This window comes from Bidens hawaiensis, unplaced genomic scaffold, assembly GCF_021521415.1.
Source record: "Bidens hawaiensis isolate Kalapana, Puna unplaced genomic scaffold, B.hawaiensis_p1.1 tig00031533_1, whole genome shotgun sequence".
Lineage (NCBI taxonomy): Eukaryota > Viridiplantae > Streptophyta > Magnoliopsida > Asterales > Asteraceae > Bidens > Bidens hawaiensis.
Window position 1 is genome coordinate 132,297 of NW_027495339.1, and position 11,493 is coordinate 143,789.

The 11,493-nt window shown below is 43.1% G+C and overlaps 1 protein-coding gene across 1 annotated transcript; it reads left to right on the plus strand.

Moving 5' to 3' along the window:
* The first annotated feature begins 8,482 nt into the window (after positions 1-8,482).
* Positions 8,483-10,175, plus strand: LOC143582348 (cytochrome P450 716B1-like). The gene is made up of 4 exons (XM_077064939.1): positions 8,483-8,983; positions 9,061-9,496; positions 9,573-9,760; positions 9,846-10,175. Exons 1-4 carry the CDS (start codon positions 8,483-8,485, stop codon positions 10,146-10,148), a joined length of 1,428 nt encoding a protein of 475 aa, XP_076921054.1. The 3' UTR covers positions 10,149-10,175.
* The last annotated feature ends 1,318 nt before the right edge of the window (positions 10,176-11,493 follow it).

Here is an 11,493-nt window from a genome sequence, read left to right on the forward strand (position 1 = left end):
AGGACATTAAGCGAAACCAGCAATGGCGAATCCCCGTTCAGCCTAACCTATGGAACAGAGGCAATGATTCCAGCAGAAATTGGGTGCCCATCCCATAGAGTGCTCATGATGAGCAAGATTGATAACGAGCGCGAAAGAAGGTTGGATCTCAAGTTACTTGAAGGGCGCAGAGAGGCTGCTATCATCAGTGAAGCCAAATACAAGAAAAAGCTGGAAAAATATTACAACCAGCGTGTGAAAGAATGCCACTTTAAGAAAAATGATTTTGTCCTTCGCAACAATGAAGCTAGCCGCGCGATACCCCCGGGAAAAATGTCCCCCAATTGGGAGGGACCTTATCAAATCTCAGAAGAATTGGGGAAAGGCGCATATGCTTTAAAAGATTTGAATGGAAAGAAGATCCCGCGCGCATGGAACGCGGCACAGCTTAGAAAATGTTTCATGTAAATGTCAAGTTTGTAATCAAGGCTTTTTAAGCTATTATGAATAATGATACGCGCTATCTTCTCTTAATGTGGATTCTATTACCTTTTTGCATACATGTTTCACACTTCCCTTTATTAGTTTTGAGCAATATGACAACATTGTATTGACATCAAAACGAAATAAAAACGAAGTAAAACATACATGCGCGAGCTTCAAGCTCAAACGCGTTAACGAGTCTTAACTCTAAAACGTCAGGGCCTTAGCCCAATTCTATTACCTTTTGCATACATGTTTCACACTTCCCTTTATTAATTTTGAGCAATATGACAACATTGTATTGACATCAAAACAAAATAAAACGAAGTAAAACATACATGCGCAAACGCGTTAAAGAGTCTTAACTCTAAAACGTCAGGGCCTTAGCCCAATAATGTGAGCCTTAGCTCAAATAACTCACAACATCCATCCTGCATGCTGCGCAGCCTGACCATAAAACACCTAAACACAACTAAGGCAAAGCAAATGCCAAAACATAGTTGTTAAGGTCTCAGGTTGGGGTCGCGCATGAAATTGTAGTGGATATCTGAGTAACACATTAACGCGTAAAGGCTAAAAAACTCATAATTCCATAAACGCGCGATAACATCGCGCAAAAGAGGAATAATGAAAGCGCCAAGACACGTGTCAACATAATCAAGATATGGCAAAATCACTTACAATATGACAAGGGTTAAGTATAATAAATTCCTTACAACCTTGTTCTTATTCCAACGTGCAAGCATATCTTATATTCGACAAGCAAACATGCGATATAAAGAGATGAATGGGAATGCGCAAGATGCGAAGAAGGGAAAAACAAAATTTCATTCCAAAGCATTGAAATTTACAAGTTTACAAGATGAGATACAAACTACAAATAAAAAAAAAAAAAAAACATGAAGGGCTTCTCAAGTCTCCACGTTGACATCAGCCTCTTCATCATCCTCATCATCGCCCTCGGCATCTGGCGCATCCTGCTCCTCGTCATCTCCAAACTGACCATAGTCAAGTTCTTCGTCTTGAATGGAGTCTTCTAGCACAACAGTGTCAGGAGCGGATCCTTTGGCCACGCCAGAGCCGCTAGCAACGCCAGCATTCGCCGCGCCATCATCGCCGCCGCCAGCCCCCTCGCACTCGTCAAGTAATTTCTTTAGCGCGACGAGATCGGGCTGGTCAGCAAGCGCGGATATCTGCAAATCATAAGGAAAAATATGAGTACAAAAAGACTTCGAAAATAAGTCAAGGTAATCTCATTAAGGTTAAAATACCTGCGCAAGGATGGGAATGGGAGTATTCATATACTTCTCCCCCATCGCGGCCATGTCCGCGCAGGCAACGGAGCTCTGATAAGGGTACTCGGATGAGTTCTTCTTCAGCATGCCATATTCATAGCCATCCGTAAACCCTTCTGCTCGCCCCACCAAGCGCGCGGCAGCGTTGCAGTCCATCACAAGGGCCTGAAACTCGTCTGAGTATTTCATCGCGAAAGCGCAACGAGTCATGCCCTGTGAGACTAGCCAGTGGCGATCCTGCGCGAGGCCAGCAACAGACGTCTCGAGGGCAGGAACCTGAGAGTTTAATAACTCAACAGTTTCCTTAGTCTTTTTTAGCTCCTCTTTGTCGGACGCTGCTGCCGCCAAGATTTCTTCTTTTTCCGCCCGCGCAGCATCAAGTGCTTCCTGGCTAGACGCTGCCGTAGCCAGGGCTTCATCTTTATCGGCCTGCGCGGCCGCCAGCTCCCTCTTCAGGCGCGCAACCTCACTCTCCAGTGATGATTTTTCAGTGATAGACTGGACAAGAGCTTGGTCACGCGCCTCCGCCTCCAGCTCCAAGTCGCGCGCTCTGCGCGCGTACTTGGCCGCATCCGCCTCCGCCGCCTGCAGCTTCTCCCGCGCCGCCTGAAGCTCATGCCCGCGCTTCACGAAGGCGCTGTTGGCACTGGCTCTGTTCTCACTGAGCTCGGCTTGGAGCTTTTCAGCTCTCTCGCGAGCATCAGAAAGATGCCAAGCAGACACCTTAGCCTCTTGCTTGGCTTCCGCAAGAGCATCACGTACTTTTACGTAATCAGAGCGAAGCTCTTGGGAGGCAGCAATGAAGGCCGACCCAGCAAACATATGATCATTGAGCAGGTCGTCGCGAGCGCGGTCCTCCTGGAACCTCCTTTCAGATGGAGGCACAGCATGAGCCCAGAATTCCGCACACACCCCCATGGACTGAAATGTGCTATCTTCAGTAATATTCCATCTCGGGCGGTAAGTGTGATCGGCTTCCTGCAAAAACAAAGAAATTATCTAAGTCATCAAAACATTAAGATGGAAGTCCGCGCAGCGAAGCAAAAGAAAGAACCTATACCTGTGGGGATGAAGCAGAAAAGTCAGCGCCAGCCCCACGAGAAGGCTCCGCCGCGAAACCTCGTGGCGCTGCAGGGCTGGCGCGGGCGCCATCGGAGTCTTCAGCATGAACCTCCTCATCCTCCTCTGAAATAGGCCTCTTCTCCTGCGACCTAGAATCAAAATCGGTCTCGCGAGGAGGGCTGTGCGCAGGAGGAGGTGAGGGAGGTCTCGGCGCCGCCAGGTCGGCGCGCAAAACGGCCTCCTGCTCCTTAGTAATCCCAATGAGGGGAGATTCATCGCTTGCAGGAGCAGGAGCAGAGCCAACGGCGCTGGCGCCAGCGCCAGGAGTGCCGCCAGAAGCTTGTACGCCAGCTACGGCTTCTATGAAAAAATCAACAACAACAAATGGTTCATGACTTGATCTAAAAGAAAGTCAGAAAAAAAGAGCGCAATACGTACCTTGGCGCAACTCCGTTCGCGAAGCAAACATCGCCATGAAGTCCATTCTACCCTTCTTTGAGGGTAAAACAGGGGACTTCGAAGCGACCTCCGGCGCAGCCTCGGCATCTTGTTGCGCGGTCGCCGGCTCTACAAACATTTGAGTGAGCAAAGATTCATTAGTAATTCTATCAGAATCGCGCCCATAGAACCATAAAAGATAAGCAAAAGATAAGGAAAGTATACCTGTCGAGGGCGCAACACCGCTTCCCTTTTCCGCCGCGGGAAGGGAGGAGGTAGCGCCACCATACCTCAAGTGGACAGGAGGTCTGCCCACTTTTTGAGGCAGGGAAGCCAAGGAAACCTTGGTGGTAAATTCCTGGGTTTTCCCAAATCCCCCCGCCTGAGTAGGAGGATCCTGAACAACAGGGGCAACATCTTTTTTCTGTTTCTTACTGGCCCCTGCGCCAGTTTTCCCCTTAGCTTTACGCTTTAGTTGGGGCGCCTCCTCTTCCTCCTCCTCTTCCGCGAGCTCCAGCTTGTAATTTTTAAGCGCATCTACAATACATGCAACAGAAGTGTTAGCCAAATTTGGTATTATAAAGGCAAATGCATAAGTACAAAGGCTTACCAGGCGCATCGCTGTCAAACAGAAATCCCAGATCAACAGGGATGAACATGTCATCAAAGCGATCGGGGAAGCCAACCTCCCCAGCGCCCAGCGCGACGGATCCACCCTCCATGTGCTCATCATAGGCGGCATGGATATACTCCTTGGTGACTGCACAAAACAAGTCAAATGATATCAGCAAAAAGAATTATATTCGCGCAGAAGTAAAGCAATGAGATTAACTTACATAACCCGTCGACTTGGATAACGGGCTCAAGCGCGCTGTCCGCCCACCTCTTGCTCATACCAACCCCCACCAGCGCCTCCTCACAAATGTTCTTGGCAGGGGATGGTTCAGCGGTCAGCTTATTAACCCAGGCGCCAGTTGGGTTCTTGAGGACGCCCACATCCGCAGGCGCAGATGTGATCGCGCGCATGGTCATGCGGATGGGGATCACACCAGCCCTTATATAAAAAAACCTCTCAGACCAGTCATGAAGGCTCTTGAATGACACAGTGGAGCACTTCACCTTCTGACTGCGAGGAATAAAAGAGAACCAAGAGTCTTGGATCTTGGGCTTGTAAAAAAACTGAAAGCGCCGAGGGGTGGGCTCCTCGCGCTGGGATTTGCACATGAACTAAAAGTGAGTCATGCGCACAAGTCCAAACGGATGGACTTGGGATATATGAATCCCATAAAATTTAAGCAGTGCACCAACAAACCTTGTCATCGGGAGACGAAGGTTGCAGTGGGTGAAAAAATGGCTATAAAGGGATATATAGCCGGTGGGCGGGTCCGCCGCCGTTTGCCCGGACCCAGGCAACATGCAGCCAAACAGGGGGGGAAAGCCCTGAGAGGCGATGAGGCTGTCAAGATCCGCCTGCCTCAGTTTGCAGGGGATTTCATTCCACCTCTTCACGGCCTTGGTCCTCCCTACCTCCTCCGATGAGCCCTCAGCAGCCTTCTTCCCCTTGCCGGTCTTCTTCAATGTAGACATTACTAATGATTTTCTACGGCAATGGATGGGGGAGATTGTGTTGTCTGAGCTATCAGACATACAACAGTGACAACAAACAAACGATGCTTCTGAACAACAGAAATCTGGAAGCAGAAGAAAAGTAATAGAATGAAAGAAAGAAAAGCTCAGAAGAATAAACAAGAAGATGAAAGATAAAAAACTCTAAGGGCTGGCTTTTATAGGCCCAGGAGAGAGAAATATGGGTGCTGATCGGACATCACGCGCCCCCACTCGCAGGTGTAAGCCAACGGAAGCGCGACACGTGTCAATCACACTGTGTGAGGGGACACGAAAAGAGATAATACAGCTGTTGCCAGAGATCACGCGCCGCCACTCGCAGGAATGACCAATGCGAGCGCGACACGTGTTCCTGACACTCTGTGAGGGGACACGAAAGGCAACTGTAGCACCTCGAGCACACGAAAGGTCTGACACGTCTCCATCACGTACATAGACGATTCGTTTTCAACCAAAAGGATAGAATTCCGCGCAATGACGAGTAATAAGAAGAAAAAGACAAAACCCTTACTAAAAAGAGCAAACTGTTAAGTCTAACATCTATCTTGCCTTGCTCGCGCGAGACAAGACACACATTAGACTGGGGGGGCTTAAAGAGGTATGCACCCGCCTCAACACCGAGCAAGGCGGGTCAACCCACAAGATATAGACGAGGCTTGAAATCAAGACATTACGAAGGCACAAAGCCAAAACCTATGCGCATGGCGCATATCACACATGCTCAGGCATCATATGCCCAGGCACCACACATGCTCAGGCATCATATGCCCAGGCACCATAGATGCTCAGGCATCACATATGCTCACGCATATCACATATGCGCGCGGCGCATCCGCGCGTGGCGCATATCACATGCTCGTGCATATCACATCTGCGCATGAAACATCTGCGCGTGAGAATAAAGAGAAGACCTCGCGCATCCTCAGGATTGGCGCATATCACACATGCACATAATCAACCTCGTCCTTATCCAAATCAAGATTAGGGCAACCTTGATTGTGCACGTCAGACAACCTTCCAGAAGGTATCTTTTTAAGGAATAAGAATATGCTGATGTCGACAGCTGCCAATGAAAGGTGGACAACTCAGCATAAACCATGTGCTACCACGTGATTACAACCAATGAAAAAGCACCATGTGTCCCCAAGGACACGTGGCGCCAAGCAATTGGAGGAGGCCAACAAAACCCTAATTGGGTCTGAGCCCAATCAGTGGAAACCCTAGCACTATAAATACAGCATCAACTCCACAAGGAATGATCATCAAATATCACCTGACAACATACAATCACAGAGTATTCAGCTATTAAGCAATACACTCTAAATTCCTTACTCTCACATATTATTATCTTCTCCCATAAATACTTATTCTCACACCGGAGGGTTACCCCAAAGAGGACCCCTCTGTCCCTTTCTGAGGGGTAAGTTTACGGTGCTGTTCATTTTGTAGGTGGAAGAACCCGGATCCAAGAGAAACCATCGGTGAAATAGCATAATCACACCCGAGGAAAGTAGATCGTCTCCCAGTGAGTCGATCCACGCTTCTTCACTTCTGCCCATTTTTCTCTTCTTTCCGGGCATACTGAGGCGAAGTGACCCATCTCGTCATAATGAAAACATTGAACCCTTGAATATTCCCTTTTGTTCCATGAATTACCTTCTTTGTTTCGGTCAACTTTTGAGTCTTCACAGGATTTTTCAGATTCTTCTTTGCCCTTCCCTTTGAATTTTCCAGCCTTAGCCATATTGAACAATAACTTCCCATTATTCTCAAGTTTGTCATCAACACTGTTCACACGATCTTCAAAAGCTTTAAGACGCCCAACTATTTCTTCAAACTTGAGTGTCTTGAGATCTACCATTTGCTCGATAGAAGCTACAATATTTCTGAATCCTTTAGGCATGCATGCTAGTTAAAAACTTTCTCACCAATCTTGTTTCATCTATGGCGGAACCGAGTGCTGCAAATTTAGTCGCTAAGCCACGTATTCTCCCGGAAAAGTCATCTATAGACTCGGAATCCTTCATCTTCGTTCCTTCGAATTCGGTTATTAGGGTATGTAGACGTGCTTCTACAACCCTCTCCGCTCAAACATACCGGGCTTTTATGGCATTCCAAACCTCTTTAGCCGTTTCGTATCGGGCTAATTGCATGATTTGATCTTCCAGTACGGATTGAAAGAAAAGAGAGATGGCTTCACCTTTCTTCTCGTCCGTACTTCCCGGCTCAATAACATCCCATATTCTGTGGTACCGGAACACCGCTTTGATCCGAACAGCCCACATGGTGTAATTCATTTTGGTTAGCATCGGACATTGTAGAGAAATAGTGGTCTGATTACTCGCATGGCTTGTCATGGTTCCTCACCGACTGTAGGTTTGCGGGAATCTTGAATCGATGATTGCTTTGTGGTGATCTTTAAAGCGCAAAACTGAATATTCACTCCGTCGGTTGTTAATAAACGAATTGGTGATGGATTAATTGTTGATTCTTAGAAAACCAATTAATCTATGGTTGAAAAGAAAATTCCAGATTGATTTTCATTTCCTCCCGGGTGCGACTAAGGATGAATTAGTTGTTTACAGAAAACAATTAATTATTATTGAACAAAAATTACCACCTTTTCCCCTCTGAATTAATTCATAAAGTAGGCACTCCAAGCTCTTGAATTAATTGTTGTTGATCAAAAAACAATTAATGGTGTAAAAAGAACACTCCTCCCAAGTCTTGAGGCGATTGAAAGAAGAAACTAACGAACTCGTTTGTAAACCGAGCTCTGATACCAATTGAAGTTTGGTAACTAGAATAGATAAACACAAAAATGAATTTAGATCATAAGCTCAATCTCGTAATTCTCATTAGCTCGAAAATTACAATACATAAACTCTTAATGATATAACCCACAAGCTCGGGTCTATATAATAATTTAGATTTGGAAACCCAACTAGACTAGAATACAAAAACCATAATCATACTCAAATACTAATTGGTAAAAGCATGTCTAAATAATAATTAATAAATAAATTCCTTGTTGTTCAAGTCATTGGCTCGACTTGTTCATAAGTAATTTATTCCATATAACCAAATCACGTGCTCAACTTGATAAACAAGACACCAATCTATCATAAGCTCGATGGGTCAGCCCAACCTGCCTCATTGACTCGAGAACGGGAATTAATTCCAACATTTATTTTCATTGTACGGTTATAATTAGAGATCTATTAGATGATTAACACAACTTCAAATTATTGGTTGAAGCATATAATTTCACCAACAGAATAGACTTTTACTGACGGAATAATTTGTCAAAAAAAAAAAGAATAAACAACAACAATAATAATAATAATAAACGACCAATTTATTTATGCAATCTATATATATTACAAAAAGAACTAGTAAATACCGTACGTGAACAATTTCACATATTTAATAATCCAAAATGAACATTATCATATACATGTAATTACAATTTGATTATTCTCCATAATTTTGTATTGACTCTGAAGATAATATATAAAATGACAGCCGGCCAGTTAACCAACCAGCATGTATAAAGCAAGAGAAGTCCGCCATAAAATACAACCTTGTGTTCTCTTGCCATGGAATTCATGATTTTTATAATTTTATTATTATCGTTGATTTTGGTTCCCACAATTTTCCTTTTCCAAGATAAGAAGTATAGCAATCAACTACCACCTGGATCGTTGGGGCTGCCTGTGATAGGGCAAAGCCTCAGTCTTTTAAAGGCCTTGAAAGCCGACAAGGTCGATAAATGGTTTCAAGAACGAATAACAAACTATGGTCCAGTTTGGAAAGCAAGTCTATTTGGATACCCGACCGTTGTTTTGCATGGTCCAACTGCAAATAAGTTCTTTTACACTTGTGATGGGAACCTACTCACCAACACTCAACCACCGTCGATCAGTAGGATCTTGGGTTCCAGAAATATATTTGAGTTGTCTGGAAATGATCACAAACGAGTAAGAGCTGCGGTAGGTCCGTTTCTTAAAATTGAAGTGCTGAAGCAACATGTTGCAAAAGTAGATGAAGAAGTCCGACACCACCTTCTAACCTATTGGCATGGGAAAAATGAGGTCCAGGTAAAATAATCGAACTTGTACATATATATAAGTGTGTTACACTAGAATTATAATCATTCAAAATTATAACCGTGTAGGTGCAACCCTTGGTCAAGACCTTAACCTTCAACATAATTTGCTCGCTTCTTTTTGGGATTGAACGAGGACCCCAAAGAGAGAAATTGCTACCAATCTTCCAGGATATGATTGAAGGTATTTTATCAGTCCCAATCAATTTGCCTTTCACTAAATACAATCGTGCAGTCATGGCAAGGAAGAAACTTGTGCCGATGCTTATTGACCTTTTACACAAGAAAAAAGAGGCACTTAAAGAACAAAATCAACAAAAAGATCTAATCACTTCATTGCTTAGCATTCATAATGATGATAGCTCAACAACGATGTCCGAAGAGGAGATCATCGACAACATCATCGTAGTGATGATTGCGGGATATGACACAACCTCCATCCTTCTTACATTCTTCGCTAGGCTTTTGGCTAACAATAAATCTATCTACTCTACTTTAGTTCGAGGTAACACAATATTCCTCTATGTTGTAATCAATTGCAAAAACATATATTAAGATGTATGCACAAGCCTCAATTACAGAACAACAAGAAATTTCAAGCAACAAAGCACCAAAAGAATATTTAACATGGGAAGACCTGTCGAAGATGAAGTACACATGGAGAGTAGCATCTGAGATACTGAGGATAAACCCTCCTGTGGCTTTGAGCTTCCGACGAGCTAAACAAGATATTGAGTATGGAGGATTCATAATTCCAAAAGGATGGCAGGTATGGAACAAAACTAATTAATCAACAAAATACCACATATATATAAAGCAATCACTTGTATTGATTTTATATGATGTGTTTTCAGGTGTTGATATCTATGCCCATGACACACATGGATGATAGAATTTTCCAAAATCCAACCATGTTCGACCCAACTCGTTTTGAAAAAAACACACCATCACCACCACCATTTAGTTACGTGCCATTTGGAGGTGGCCCAAGGATGTGTCCTGGTATGGAGCTTGCGAAAATGGAAACTTTGGTCATGATCCATCGTCTGGTGACAACATTCACTTGGGAGCTACTTAAGAAAGATGAATCCTTTAAGAGAGTTCCAATGCCAGAATTTGATGAAGGGTTGTTAATTCAGCTCAAGCCCCTAAAGTAAACCATGGTGTCTTGTCAAGCGTGAATGTTGTGATAATCAGCATCCATGGTTCCTTTGTTTTTTTGCTCAATATATAAACAAATTATGAGAAACGAGTTTCTTTAAATATATTATTAACAAAAATTAAAGCGAAAACCAAAAGTGTTTATGGTATCATAAATCGATATTGTCAGACCAGTCTTCAAGGTCCTAGCTAGACGTATGACCTGCAGTTGATACCTGTTTATAATACATTAGAGTTTATTTAATTGTAGCGGAAATTTGTGTGAACAAAATATTACTTTATATATAGTAGGACTTTAAATACCCTTAAACATTTATTTTATGAAATTTCATTACAATGACTTAAAATGTTAATTACGACGTCATAGTATTATTGCGTGACAAATGTCATAATATTGGCCAAAGTTATTTGGTAGCGATTTTACAATTTAATACTACTTTCTAGAGATCGGTTAATAAAATGCATGCCTTTTAATGATGCCAAAGACAACCGACCAACACTAAAGGAACACGAGAGTAACACCAGTCTGGTCATAATAATAATATACATCATATATGCAAGGATTTAATTTCTCTCATGCCTTTGTTTTCTAGCCGTGGTTTTTATGACTATCATTATTCTTAATTACTTTTGATTTTGGTTCCTAGTCTTTTCCTATTCCGGAGGAAGAAGTATAACGGTCAACTACCACCAGGTTCATTGGGACTGCCAGTGATCGGGCAAAGCATCGGCCTTAATTTTAAAGGCGTTGAAAGGGGTCGAAGAATGGTTTCAAAAACGAATAACAAGCCACGGCCTCGTTTGGAAAGCAAGTCTTTTTGGATACCCAACGGTTGTTTTGCACGGTCTAGCCGCTAATAAGTTTATATACCCTTGTGATGGGAATGTACTCACCAACACTCAACCACCAGATTGGCAGGATCTTGGGTTCCAAAAATATACTCGAGTTGTCCGGTCGTGATCAAGAAAGAGTACGTGTGGCCCTACATACTTTGATAAGTTCTAGTTTCACTTGAGACATGAGAAAAAATAAGTTGTGAAACTTAAGCTGATAAAAAAAAACAATTGAATGATTAATACATCTTAGATGATTAGACCGTTACGAAATTGCATGAAAATGTTAATATTTACTAATTATTTGGAATGATTAGTACAACTTGTAATTATTGTAGAAGTCACATGATTGGTTACTACTTACTAGTATTCCCTTGTTGATATCGAACTCTAAATATTTTAAAATTTCTATAAAAAATTAGATCGACAATAAACATATTTTACTTAGATAATAATACAGATTCGTGTTCCGGAAAATTTGATGAAAAATGGATCTCTTCCAATAGG

Coding starts and splice junctions, on each gene's coding strand:
- LOC143582348 (XM_077064939.1), top strand. CDS start 8,483: ATGGAATTCATGATTTTTATAATTTTATTATTATCGTTGATTTTGGTT. Junction 8,984..9,060: donor ATGGGAAAAATGAGGTCCAG/GTAAAATAATCG, acceptor ATAACCGTGTAG/GTGCAACCCTTGGTCAAGAC. Junction 9,497..9,572: donor CTACTCTACTTTAGTTCGAG/GTAACACAATAT, acceptor CCTCAATTACAG/AACAACAAGAAATTTCAAGC.